General features: G+C 39.6%; 1 protein-coding gene across 6 annotated transcripts in view; it reads right to left on the reverse strand.

Annotated features, from left to right (window-relative positions):
• PTPN13 (protein tyrosine phosphatase non-receptor type 13) overlaps positions 1-14,656 on the reverse strand; it is a 112,931-nt gene that overhangs the window by 66,369 nt on the left and 31,906 nt on the right. For all 6 annotated transcript variants that reach the window (XM_071431529.1, XM_071431528.1, XM_071431526.1 and 3 more), the window contains exons 3-6: positions 13,274-13,443; positions 9,505-9,570; positions 6,669-6,854; positions 3,635-3,728 (exon numbers count right to left, since the gene is read on the reverse strand). In XM_071431529.1, the coding sequence (XP_071287630.1) occupies positions 3,635-3,728; positions 6,669-6,854; positions 9,505-9,570; positions 13,274-13,443 (516 nt within the window). The remainder of the gene's footprint in view (positions 1-3,634; positions 3,729-6,668; positions 6,855-9,504; positions 9,571-13,273; positions 13,444-14,656) is intronic.

Raw genomic sequence — 14,656 nt, forward strand, 5'->3', positions numbered from 1 at the left:
AACTTCTAACTCATTAGACAGATGAAGGTTCAAAATTGTCTCTTAGTAGCTTACTGACCTATTAAGTGCTTGCCAATTTGCAACTGGACTAAGAGGCATTTATTTCAGCTACAAACAGCAGCAGAACAGCACAGTGACAAATCAGGGAAAAAGGACTTTGTGCCTTCCTGAGTTGTTTTGGGTTTTTAGCTTCTTTTTTAAAAGGTAACATTTTTCTTAAACCTTCATCTGGCCTTCTACTTGTGGCTCCTCAATTTATGAGATTATGAGATTATATTTAATCAGCACTACATTCTATAGCTCACTTTGCCTGAAATTTACAGCTGTGCTCCAGGGCTGTGCTATCTGTGCTGTTATTGACTGAATTTGCACCAGCAAATCTGCACAGCATTGCAGGAAAAGAAATAACAAGCACTGAATCTCCCTGAATCAAATGCAAGCCTTTGCCCGTTAGTATCAGACACCCATTTCACTGGGTCCTCACCAACTTCCAAATACATGACTCAGTGTACTTAACATCAGTGTAAAAACAGAACTGAAAACAGCAAGAACTGGTTTGGTTATTTGAGGGGTTCTGTTTTGTATATTACAATTCCCTGAGGTCTCAGCAAAACAAAGATCAAGCAATGGATCGAAGATCAAAATAAAGAGAAGATGGTGCTACTAGGAAAAGGCATTAAGGGATTAAGGCATACTAGGAAAACTGACTGATAACAGAAGCAGAATTGAGAAAGGTTTTGGAGAAGCTAAGAAGGTAGTAAAGGTTCCAAAGAAAAGGAGAAAAATTAGTTCCACAAATAAATAATACAGTGATACAGAGAAATTGGAAACGTTTGAGTGGAAGCAGGTCAGGCAACACATAAAACAAATGAATGAGTGATTTCCATCTTTTTAAAATGAAAATAGAGACTCAAATATCAGAAAACATGAAAAATATTTTCTGCTTCAAGGGATGGGGGGAAGACAGAACCATAATACCAAAATATCATAAAGCCTACAAGGTAAGTGAAAAGCAGTTGTGCTCATTGAGAGCTCATCCTGAAAAGAATAGAAAAAAATCAGGTATTCAAGAGCATCTCATTAATAACTTGTACCTTTCAGACCAAGCTTGGAATTATGCAGATAATATAATGTTTGCACTGGAAGAGTGAAGCACAAACATTTATTCTCCGGGCTGCCACACATTTTCTGTAACACACTACACATGCAAGCACTTTCCATGAGCTTCACAGGAACAGGTGTTAAGGGATGAGGACTATTCAGCCAACTTTGTAGTCTGGGGGTTGTCAGGTTCTCTCATTTCACAAATATTATTTGAGTAAAGATTCTATTAAATTAGAACTCTTCAGATAGTATGAAGTTCCCTAAAAAAAGAACTTTTCTTTCAGAAAGTAATTTTGACCAAGGTTGCTTAAAACTCTCTGTTAAACTTACTGGTTGATAGCAGCTGAGCCAAGTGGCCTCAGTCTCCAAGAATAAGAGGAAAAACGACATTTTTTTCAAGTTAGAGAATATGGTAAAAAAACCCAGCAATTGGATCACCTAGTCTACTTCCTCTGAGTTAAAGACAGAGTCCTCAGAGGAAGTTTCAGACATTACATCTTATTCACCCTGATGCTGACCCAGAAAGCCACGAAGATATTGGCTGGAGCTAATACAGCGATCTCCAAAATTTAGTAGAACCTAAAACAAAAGGGTTTTTGTTAAGATATAATGAAGAGACTGGGGACAAGCATTACTTCAGGAGAAAGAAAAATCTGCTAAAAAGTTTAAACGAAGCTGTGGGTAGGAAAACAAATACACAGAGAAACAAAAGTCCTCAAACCACAAACATTTAAAAAGAGTTAAAGATTTTCTATGAAAATGAATAACAAAACAGCAAAAGACTGGTCAGTTGTATTAGAGAACAGAAAGCTAGAAACAACAAAGAAAAGAATAATCAGAGTTTGCTAATGCAGTGAGAACAGACTTTAAAGACAACCCTGCCATGTCCCCAAAACTTTACAAATATTTTGCTCATTCTCAAAACACAGTTAACTATGGTTACAGAATAAAAAGCAGAATAGGGGATGGAAAGAGGGTATAGAAATGAAAAACTTGAGGTAGTAAGGCATTTTGCTTAAATAAAGTTCTTGAAAAACACGGAATAGGGTAGTACAGGCAAAAGAACAAAGGTGTGTAAAGAAACAGTGATGTTTATTGGACAACACTGGAGACTAGGAAGAATAGGGTTAAAGAATTAACAAATTAACAACCAGGAAAATAAGGCTCTGGTTCAAACCCTAAAATTAGTGGGAACCAAGGAAAGAATTTATTTTAAGAAAGCTCTTAAGAAATTCAGAAAAGGCAGACATGACACAGTTTATGAATCCAGTGAACTAGATTGATCCAGTCCCAAAAGATCTCCCTATTGCTACAGAAGTATTCTGGAAAAAAAAAAAAAAAAGAGAAGAACCAGTAAGAAAACAAAGCCCCTGAGAAAGCTGTCAGAACAGTGAATTTGTGCCAGAAAATAAGAAACAGCTTGTACCAGAAACTGTTCCTAAACACACAGTGCTGTAAGGGAAGGGCTGACAACCACTGCCATAAGTGTTTCATATGAAACAGTAGCATAATCTAGCCTCCTCTTAAAAAAAATTATATATATATATATCTCAATAAATGAAGACCACCAATCCCTTGCCAGACTTGTGTCTAATTTCTGAGTTCATATTGTCACTGACAACTCCATGGGTTATTTCAGTTCCTGCTTTTCACTGCATTGTTGCTTGACACAAAGCCAAAGAACAGAGGAGCAACTTGAGCACATCAGCAACATATCTTTGTTGCAATGACTTTGACTGGTCCATGCTGATGCCTTTTAAAATGTTCCTGCTCAGCTCCACAATTCTTCCAGAAAAATTAGAGACTAGCCTTTTGGAAGAATACATCCTCTTGTCTGAAAAGCCAAGCACAGAGCTGATGCTGCTGATGCTGCCAGTGACCTTAAACAATATCTGTGATCTTAAACAACAAAAAGTCATGGCAAACATCAGCATTCAACCTACATCACTTTAACCTTTTTCCTCCAATAGCAACCATCTGTCTCCTCCCTGGTCTCCCAGTTTCCTCTGTCCTTACTTCCCTGAAGTAAAGTACAACCCTACCTGGCATCCATATCTACCTCACACTATCAAAGCATAGCAGAACTGTTATAGGATATATACCACTTCTCTTCAGGAAAAAAAAAAAAGGCAGCAAAAGAGCTTTGTGTGCAGGGAAAAGAGTCCAGGGCTCCTTGGGATGCAGGAAGAGATGTCTTGTGCAATTAGAGCTGTGATGAGGGGGCAGAGTCCACAGGAAAGAGGGACCAAGGGAAAGCTGCTTCCTGTTCCTCTAGCTGACCAACCTCCTGGTCAGCTGACAATCTCCTTTCTCCAGAAACAAAACATTTGGCTGAGAACCTTTAAAACCTGTTCCCGCCATAAGGACTGAACTCAAAAACAAATATTTTCTTGAAACCATCACCAACTTTTAGCTAGATACCGAACCACCAGAGTTCTGTGAATGTAAGCAAGTCCTCCTCTATTTGATTTCTTTGTTTGCAAAATCTCCCCAAACCTGGTCTTCCCCAGGACTGCAATGAAGCACTTACCTGTGGGAAGCCCTTTTCCCCTCAGCCTCTCCCGAATAGCCTGGCTCCTGTCTGGCTGCAATTTTCTGTCTCCATTACAAGACAGCTGATCCATCTGCAAAAAAAGGCAGTAACAAAGTCAAAAGGTAGGAAGAGCTCACATTAGTATGAAACAAGCGTTGTTTTTATGTAAATGCACAATATTAGTCAGTGTCAAAGAGTTAAGTGCAGAATGGGAGTTCAAACTTTTTAATAAAGAACTGATTCATCAGTGAGAATATCCCCTCGAATTATCCATATTTGAACAGTGTGACCTTTATTTAATGACACATTTGGTCTACCTTTTTTCCACTAAGAATAAATTAAGTTCACAACTTAAACACATTCCACCCCTACAGCAAACTGAAGGGACAGCAGCACTCAAAAACCATCTTCCATGATTATAACATGACTAGAACTTGCCTAGTTCTACCCAGGAGTTATCTGCATAACAGGAAGAACTGTCTTGTACCCTCACAGGACTGACTGCACATGCCAAATCACATGCACCCATTTGTGAGCAGCCTCTTCAGCCCCTCAGGCACATTCCTTTCACCTGTCATTCCTTTTACTCCCACTAGCTTTTCACTTAACCTTATTTTTTTTAAATCACTACTTCCCTAGGAAAAAAACCCTTTCACATGTACAATCATTCAAAGAAGAGTTCATTTGCTACAACAAAACATTCTCAGTGAGATCTTTCCATATAGTGGGAGTGTAACCTGGACAGCAGGAGGGAAAGAGAAATCAAGCAGACTTCACAGTTACAATACAACTCAGTTAACATGAAACAGACTGAATCAGCCTGAATATTGCCCTTCACAAACCATATTAACGTGGCAAATGAAAACATTCAAATGGGACCTCTCAGCTGTGCTTCAAATGACCAGTTAGAGATAAGACCCCTGGAGCCTTTCATGAGGCCCATCAAGATTAGAGCATGCCAACCTTGGAATAATAAGTTGCACTCTGCCACTGAAAAAACAAAATTTATACATTTTTCTTGTTAACTTACAAAATTCCAACACACATACAGAGCACTGAACATTAAAATCAGCAGGGCTGGCTGGCTAAGGTGCACAAAAACCTAGCAGCACAGCTATGCTGTCATTGCTCTGTTAACTCTTGGTTCTATTCAGCTAGTTTTTCAGCTAGTCTTCTTGCAAAGCCAATGCAGTGACACATTCAGAATTAAAAAGGTCACTGGCAGAGGAAATGAGCAAAGCTTCAGCACTGTATAACTGCTAGTCCCACTCCTTCATTAACAGCATGGACAGGAGACTGGGAGCACACTTGCTGGATTCAGCTCTGCAGTGGATTTCAGAACAAGTACTTGGGAGCACTGTTACTGTCTTGGGCAGGCTGGTTGAGATCAGTCTGCCACACTAACCCCAGACTCCCTGGAAGCCTGCTGACAAAAACAAGAGGAGGGAAAGCAGAAAACTTGCTACCCTGGAATGGCCATCAACAGCTTGGAGAATAATGACTTAGAGTGGCTGTTTCTATTGATTGTGGCCTGATGTAAAATTTTAACAGCACCACTGCTGAAGGCCCTGTAGCCTTTTATTTCACTGAACCACAGACTTGGCAACTACACAAGACTTCAGACACTACAGTGAGGAGCACTGGACTGACAGACATACCTCACAGGCTAGACAATGCTTTGTGGAGCTCAGGCTCAGCACTATTTCTGGAGGCCTGGCATAATCAGCTGCTGTCAAATATTAGACAAATGCAGGGGCCTCTTGCTTTCTGCATTTCCAAACCAGATACATAAAGCAACTATCTAACAATCAGATCATACCTTTCCATTAGGGAAAAAAAAATTAAAAAAGGAAGCATCAGCAAATTAATCATTTTTCATGAATTTCAGTTCTGTCTCTCTAAACAGAAATTTTTAATTTACATGGACCTGCTGCAAAGAATCCAGAGAAAGGACACTAAGCTGATTAGAGGGATGGAACACCTCTCCTACAAGGACAGGCTGAGAGAATTGGGGTTGTTCAGGCTGGAGAAGAAAAGGCTTGGGGTGACCTAATTGTGACCTTCCAGTACCTGAAGGGACCCTACAAGAAAGACAGAAAGGAACTATTTACAAGGGCATGTAGTGACAGGGCAAAGGAAAATGGCTTCAAACTGAGAGTAGATTTAGATTAGCTATTAGGAAGAAGTTCTTTACTGTGAGGGTGGTGAGGCACTGGCACAGGCTGCCCAGAGAGGTTGTGGATGCCCTTTCCCTGGAAGTGTTCAAGGCCAGGCTGGATGGAGCTCTGAGCAATCTGGTCTTGCAAAAGGTATCCCTGACCGTGGCAGGGAGGCTGCATCTAGCTTTAAGGTCTCTTTTAACCCAAACCATTCTATGATTCTATGACAATTTATGGTCTTCCTTGATTTACTTAAAATTATTTAACTATTCTGAAGTTATGCTGTAATGGTTTAGGTGAAGAGAGAAGTTGCCCATCAGGAATAGTAACTTTGCAAGATGAGCTCATGTGATTTCTTTCACTTCTAAAAACAGTTTGGTCATTATTAGACAATAAAATCCTTCACAATTCTCATAGTCAAGAGCTGAGCAGAAGTGCAAGAGAATTGGTACACTGCCTAAAGAGTCCTTCTTTCTGTTAATAAGCAACTCTCCAAAAGCCAGGCATAACTTCAAGTTAAAGTAAACTCACAGCAATCATTTCTGAAGCATTTCAAGTAGCAACAAGTCTAAGCCTTGCCCTACAGTTCATCACCTTGTTGTCCTGTTTCTCCCTACTTTTTTTTTTCAATGAAGACAGTTCACGAAATGACCTCCTGAGAAACTCATGAATGCATGTTCCAGGAGGAACTGTCAAGTGCACAAACTGCTACATGGGGACAGAAGCTGTTCTCTCCTTTCATCACTCACCCTTGTCAAAATTGCAACATACCAAAACAAGAGGAAGAAAGACAGCAGAGTGACTCTGAATTAGCACTTTTGCTCTCTTCCTGCTCACCTCTATTGTTTCCTCAGATGCTGACACAGACTTACCCCAGACAGGCTTCCCAGAACCAGCCTGACCAACTGCTTCACATAGGAGAAAGAAGGGGCACAGTTACTGTTCCGTATGTGGGCACTGCAGGCATCCAGAACTGTCCGTACAGACACACGGGCGTAAATGACATCCTCACACATGCCCAGGAGGATGCTGTTCAGGTGGTCTCCAAGCTTGATGGGCTAGTGGCAAACCAGAACAGGGGAGACAGGAGAATCAGTTTTAACAGTGACTTGGGGAACACTCAGAAACAAAAGACACTCAACAACGCACATTAACTATTCATGAGACTTGTTGCCTACATTATCTGAGTGCCAGTTTGAAAGTCACCATCTAGGAGGTGGAAAAATGGTGGCTGTAGAACAGGGGAGAGGCATTCAGCCTCTGGATTCAACCCTGACTCTACAACGACCTGGCCTAAACAAGCTGCCTGATCTGCAAGGTCAGGACACCAAAGACTTTCTCAAACATTTAATGAATAAGTGAAAATAAAGCAAAAGGGAAAAGATTCAGAGGAAGCTTTAATCCTTAATTTTGACCATTCTGCCGCTCACAAATATAAAATTCAAACCCCATGACAATAATTTTGTACAATCCTCTGTGCTCATTTTCTGCAGTTCCTCACCTCACCAATATTTTGCAGCAGATGTGTTAGCAAATTCCCAAATTCCAGTGATATCACCAAACAGTATCAACAAAAAAGGAAGGAATAAAATAACCAAGCCACTGATTAACAAAGCAGAGCTTCATAACTGCAGGACAACACCCATACAGAGTAAAAAAAATAAATCCAGATGTCTTTCTGTTGTCCCTGTTGTTCTGTGAAGGCAGCACACTGAAGGTGGAATATCCCTCCCCAGGCTATGCAGCAGTCCCTGATAACACTTGTTCTCAGGTGCCACAGGCACTTGGGACCTGAGCTTTCTGATCTGCAGCTCTCCCAAAGTGGGTGGTTACCCACAAAGTACAAACACTGTCAGGCTTTTTGCATCACAGAGTGCTTCAAACAATTGCAATCTTTCAATCTTCCCTGTGTGAGCACTCTTAAGGTGAACCATTAAAAAGGCATTCTGGACCACCCCGATTTAATTAATGTAGGCTTTTCCCATCTATCTGTTTATCACTTCTAACTAATAATAAAAATCATGTATGTGAATAAGATATGAATCTCCTGTTTAGCCACACTCCCAGCAGAGAAGCAGCTCATTAACCAACACAGGCAGAGAAATACAGAAAACATATTAAAAAAAGGGGGAAATCTGCACATGCAAATTAACACACAAAAGTAATGCCATACACAAGACTGTCCTTTTGCCAACACTAACTCCACAGGGCACAGGACCCACATGACAACGTCCCAAAGGCAAATTCCTTCCAGGCATACCCTCACCACATTGTCTTTGGGGAAATACTCTTTTATTAGCAGGTAGAGCATGCCTTCCCTCTACATTACTGAGAAACTGCTGCCACACTCTTGATACCAAAGAAAGAAACAAAGAAAACAGGGACTAAAATTTATGCCTACATTCCTCTCAACACCTACCTTTTTTAAGTCACCTACTTTAAGGCACTCTCCTACTACTGTTGAATACTGCTCCTTTCATCTCCTAGAAGACAGGAGAGCAAAGAGAAAAGCCCTGGTACCTAAGAAAACTCTAGGGATTTTGGGACAGGGACAGTAGGCATTATGAACAGGTACCCCTAAATAGTCAGAGCTTCAAAGTTTTTTACCTCATTAGCTGCATTCAGGCAGCTACTTCCAAATAAGTACAACCGAGATCCCAACTACAACTCTGTTAAAGAAAATATTAGGAACTAAACACCTAAAATGCTGAAGTCTTTAAAAATTTTCTTCCTCAGTCTTATATATAATATCAACTAGTAGGAACAAACCTAAATCCAAACCACAAATTGCTTCACCCACAGCTGCAAGTCCATCATTAAATGCTTTTCCAGAAGCATTCCACCTTATTTTCAGTATTCTAGATATTCACTTCTTAAAGTTTAATTGGGGGCAGGGAAGGAGCACTAAGGAAGATAATGAATCACATTTATCTTCAGTCAGTTTTGGCAGGACAGTCTAAGAGTTCTGCTGGGTGTGTAAAATAACCACATTGAGCAATAACACTCAGCTCTAAGCAGTCTGCAACTGTGTCTGCATTGACTGACAAATCCATAGCAAGAGTCTACTCCCTGTTCCACACAATTCATACCCTTTCTTGGCCATTGTGAAAAGGAAGTATCTATATGTGCCAAATCCAGACTCACGGAATCTACAGCAGTGTGGAGTACAAGTTTATTATGTGTAAAGCAACATTGTTACTTCAATATTTATTTTTATATAAGCCTAAACCAAAACAAATTATTTTCTCCTTTGTCAGCAGCTTAAACCATTGTCTTTCAGCCTGTGGCATTACAGGATAGACCAGCCCAGATGTATCTTCATGGAAACTAACACAAACGTGCTATCAGCACCTTCTGCCTGAAAGACAACACCAGACTTCACAAGAAAAAGCTCCAAGTATGGGAAAGGAAACTTCTGTACTGTGCAGTGACTGAAACAGACTGCCCAGAGAAGCTGTGGAATCTCCCTCACTGAACCATCTGGATGCAATCCTGTGCCATGTGCTCTGGGATGACCCTGCTTGGGCAGGGAGGTTGGACCCACTGTGGTCCTTTCCAACCTGATCCATTCTGTAATATTCTGGGCAAGGCATCTTACTCCTCAGTGTCTCAGTATGACAACCCTGCCATGCAAACTCAAATGCAGAGTCAGTCAAACAACATCAAGTCTGAAGTTGCAATATTAAACAAAACCAAATCTAAACTTACCTGGCTTTGAGGAATTTCATGGTCAGCTCCCCAAAAGAGTGCCATACCAAGAGAATAGATATGGACCTGCCACAAGACACAAAATATCTGTCAACTCATTGAACAAGACTGGAAATGCAAAGTAGACTTCTTAAAGGAGAGCAACTAACTTAACATCACTTTGCTTAGAAATACATTTCTAGTATTTAAGCTCAGCTGTCTTCCACATCCCACCTCTCCTTTACATGAGGTTCAGAAGAGCAAATCCTAGTGCTACAAGACATTCAGCATCCAACCAGTGCCACCATCTTCTCTGCTCAGTTTTAAGCTCTCATCTCACACTGAAGCCAGAAAACTCATGTAATCCATACAATCAGCCCAGTGTGGGGTAAAGACTGCATGGTTGTGTCCAAGGGTCCTTAAAACCTGTGTCTGAAGGCAAGGCAGACCTTAGCATGACTCGAGCAGGGGGCTATCCTAAGGAGATCACAAAGATTGAGATCAAAGGGAAAAGAAGGAAAGAACAAATGAATATAAACATTGAAAGCAGTACCTTAATCTATAACTGATATTTTAAGGTACAAATACATTAACTGTTATACACATAATTAACAATTAACATATCTTCAACATAATACATCCATCAGTACAGGGAATAAGCCCTTTAAAAAGTGCAGAATTAAGAGCACACCTAGAGAGCCAGCATGTGCTTAAATGTCAAAACAAAACAGGTAAGTGTAGAAAGAAAGCACAGTTTTTCTAAACTGTGTAAATAATATACACTAGTCATGGCTCTTTATACCATATTATTAGTATTATTTGTGGTACTTAAAGCAACAAATATATTGAATAATTCTGAAGACAATGAACAACAATTACAAGGACAGCAATAAATTAAAAGCTCACATAAGCTTCTTCAGCCTCTTTACCAACTAAAAGCAAAACATCTTACTTAAATTCTAGATATATAAATTGACAAAAATCTGAACAGATTGGGACAGTAGTCAGAAAAATGCATCAAGAGTTCTAAGTCAATACCACTGCCCTATCCAATCAGAAACATTCTTTTTCAAATACTGAGAAAATTGCTCTCTATCTGGTTTATTATCCATTACCCTTTCAACTGAAAAGCTACAAAGTCTTCCTTAAATATCAAGATATACCACAGCTACACAGAAAAAAGTGAATATGCTTTCATGACAATAATGAATTAAAAAAAAAACCTTTTCAGAAAAAGCCAGCAAAACACAAAAGACACAAAAGCAATTCAGAAAAAGCCCCAACCAAACAAAAATGGAAGTTCCTCAACTCTTTCAGTCCCCCAATAATGCAAGAACAGCAATCAAAAACACTATTATAAAATTAGTTAATTCCAATTAGAGACACTGTCATAGTCCTAAGCCTGTCAGTGTTCAAGAAAAATTAGGACAATGGTCAGATACATTTCTGGGTTACCCTCTTTGGAATCTGGAATTGGACTTGATGATCCTTGAGGATCCCTTTCAATTCAGGCTACTCCATCATTCTATGATTCTGAGTTTCAACATACCCAAATATATTTCCAAAAATGAGATGTGCAATCAGTCCTCTTAACTAAAACTTGCTACTCTACTAATCCATCTGAAAACAGCTTTCAAAGCAAAAGCATTTATTCAAAAATTCTAATTAATGTTTGTACTGTACTTAAAATATGTTCCACAATAAATAGATCAACATGAAATTAATTTCCCAAATCAATCTCCATTCTAATTTTGAATGGTTTGGTTACTCTAGTTCCAATAAGCTTGCAGTTACTTCAGACATATTTTGGATTCAAATTGACTGTGTCTTGGAATAAAAGGGGTATTCTTTTACTGACTGTAATTTATTTTTAGTATTTCTCCTTGAAGACACTGTTAATTTGTAATAGCAAGTACAATCATAACTGAAAAGACAAAGGTAAGCCTGTCACTGACTGACACAAGGCCTTAAAAAACAAGGTGTTTTTCTGCCTTCAGCAGCTTTTAGTAGAACAATCAAAAAGGAAAACACCAACTATTTCCAGTAAATGAATTCAGTGAACTACAGCCAGTTGTGACAGAAGAAAAAACGTTTAAACGTGTCCAAAGTTACCACAGTCAGCAAAGAAAGATATGATGCTGTGATCTAAGAAGCACAAAGTCAATATATTCCTTACAAAGAACCAGTGTACACCTGATACAGAGTTTAATAGGACTGCAAAGGGAAGCAGTGAAGAAAAGAGGGGTGCACATATAAGTTATTTATCACCCCTACCAACTTCAACCAATAAAGCCGTAACAGGACACCAGTTTTGTACAAAGCTACGTTTCAGGGAGCTTCCTTCTTCCACATCAGCAGCTAAGTGGATCACCTTCCTTCCATCCAGCAAGCAGGGTTATGCTGACATCAGCAGGGCAGAAATTCACACAGCCCAAATGAGCAAGGATTAATCAGCCCTGCACATGTACAGTGCCAGCATTTGCTCATGGCCTACTGACACACTCTGTGCTGGCATTTACAGGCCACAAAGGTCCCTCTGAGTGCTTCCTTCCTAAAGATTAAGAAACATCACAGCATGGCTTTTCATAGTAACAGTCCTCCATTTATTTCAAAAAGAGAAAAAGTAGCATATTGAATGCTGGCAGAGAACAAAGAATGCAATCAGCTCTGACCAAGGTCACAAGCTTGTCACTTCAGAACTATTTTTTCTGCCATTTTTAAAGGCTAGTTTTGTACATTAACTTCAGAGCTGGCAGTAGAGGTAACGTTATTGTCTTCAAAAGTGTTGTCCCTCTTGAAAGCAAATAAACAACTCCAACAGTATGACTACAGGATTTGCCAGCTGCATCCTACATAACTGAACCTAAGTCTTCATTGATGTCAGTGTTATTTTTTACTTCTCCATTAACTTTCAGTCTAGGTTGCTAATTGTTTATAGTTTTGCCATAGACAAAACTGTAAACATATTTTATTATACCAATTACTTTGACAATATGCAGGGCAAGAAGGATGTCTAAATGGCTTGGGAGTAACTGTGGATTTTCAGTAGGTGTTCAGTAGGTGTTCAGGATACAGCCCTGAAGAAAACTGACTATATACAAAAAGCTGCTAAAATAAAATATTCAACAGAGAAACACATGTTTTAATAGTCCTTGTGCACACAACAGCAACTCATGCCAATACCACTTTCCTCTGAAGTAAGAGCTGTTTCTTCCTGGAGGAACACTGCCAAGTGTCATAATTGTTCCCAGATTACAACACTGTCTGTGGCTAGCTTCCCTCTAAGGATTATTGATCCAGGGAAGCCAAGGAGATAGAAATAGCTCAGCTTCCTTTTCACTCACACCCACCACTAAATATCTTTGGGAATGGTTTCCTGAGGAAAGTGTTACCATTCACAACAAATTCTTGTCGAGAAGACAGCTGAGAAGATAATAATTTTGACTTTACCTGTCAGAGACCTGGAGGAGACCACATATACAAACCTCACCTGTCTGAACATTTACTCTTGTGAAAGACTTAAATGGGAACAATGGAAATTCTGTGCAGCCATTGCCCAAGTATGTATGTGGCCAGGGCTTGTACAGACTCTTCCTCACAACTGCATACAACTATAATCACTATTCCACTTTAACCAGAAAAATCAAGTAGGAGGATCCCTCTCCCACCTCACAAAAGAAATGACATGAATCACAAACCATGGGGAGACAAAAAGGCCAGTATAAAGCTATTTTGTGAAGGGAACAACAACAAAACCCCAGAGCTGTCTGCCAAGGAAGAGGCACTGTACCTTTTCAACATCCGACAGGGATGACAGCGAGTGGTTCTGCAGAAGCTCCGGTGCTGTGAACGCTCGCAGGTCTTGTTGGGACACATTCTCATCAGTAAATGACACACTGCCAGATGGAAGCAACAGGAGAGACCACGGAGAAATTATGAATCCCAGAGCAGCAGGATCAGCTGTAATTGAAAAGGGAAAGAAAAACAAAAACCACCCTGAAAATGAAGCAATGTTGTTAGATGCCCTTGCTGGATGTTAGTTTATTATCAGCCTACATACTATTAGTGGAATAGATTCATGCTTCCTTTTCCACCTGTGGTATTTCATAACCACAACAACCACCTCAATCTTAATCACACTGGGGAGTAACACCTATCTTTTATGACTATTCTTCACTATTACTCATAGCAGAAAGCTTAGGAAGAGCTTGCTAAAATACTCACAATCCCCTGTCCTGAAGTTATTTCATTTATGTTACAGTTGACATATAAAATGTTCCCTTTGTGCAGTGCACATGTCATTAAGGCTAATTCCTACAATAGGAATTCCATTCCAAACTCCATTCCTACAAGGGGGTTTGCTCCTATCCTAACATAGCACTACTGCAACAGCAATGCCTGGAAGAGAGTAGACAAAGTTAGTGGGGAAGGAAAATACTCATTACAGTGGCTAATAGAAGGGGACAAAACAAAAGAGTTTTGGAGCACAGAAGTCCTTTTTAGCTTAATGTCAAAAATATTACAAATATTTGAACATTCCAAAAGAAACACTGAAATTGCAGAACCAAAAGTAACCAAAATATGCAATTTGCCAGCTAGGTTTTTGATATCTGATGATACCGCTGTCAAACTAACTAAAACAAACAAACAAACAAACAAACAACAACAAAAAAACCCAAAACAAAACAAAAAAAAAGACCATTTCCTTAAGTCAAAATATTTTACATGAATCAACTCAGTTTCACTGAAGGAGGCATGAGGTTTCACTAAGTAAAGCTAAAAGTTAACTTTTATTTTTTCATAGGCAAAAAGGCAACAGCTCTGCCTTCTGCTACACAATATATTAAAGACCTGAGGAAACACACATTTGAATGGTATGCCCTTTTCCCTTGACATAGTAAGGAAAACCAGCAGAATAATAATTCCCTCCATTAACACCACCACTACCATTTTCCATTCTCCAGCTCAGGATATTCCTACAGCGTTGACTCCTAGACTGATGAACTATCTTGTAATCTAGATTATTTCTAATCTCCTAGGAAATGTATTAAATTACTGCTTGCAGGTATCAGGTGTAAAAGGATCTCCCAAGTAATTCCTTCCATTTTCTAACCCCACTTCCTCTGAAACAAACAGAACAAGGACTGGTCGCTGCTATGGCAGCAAGTTCAGA

Source organism: Agelaius tricolor, unplaced genomic scaffold, assembly GCF_023055355.1.
Source record: "Agelaius tricolor isolate 1412-34295 unplaced genomic scaffold, bAgeTri1.0.p SCAF_8, whole genome shotgun sequence".
NCBI lineage: Eukaryota > Metazoa > Chordata > Aves > Passeriformes > Icteridae > Agelaius > Agelaius tricolor.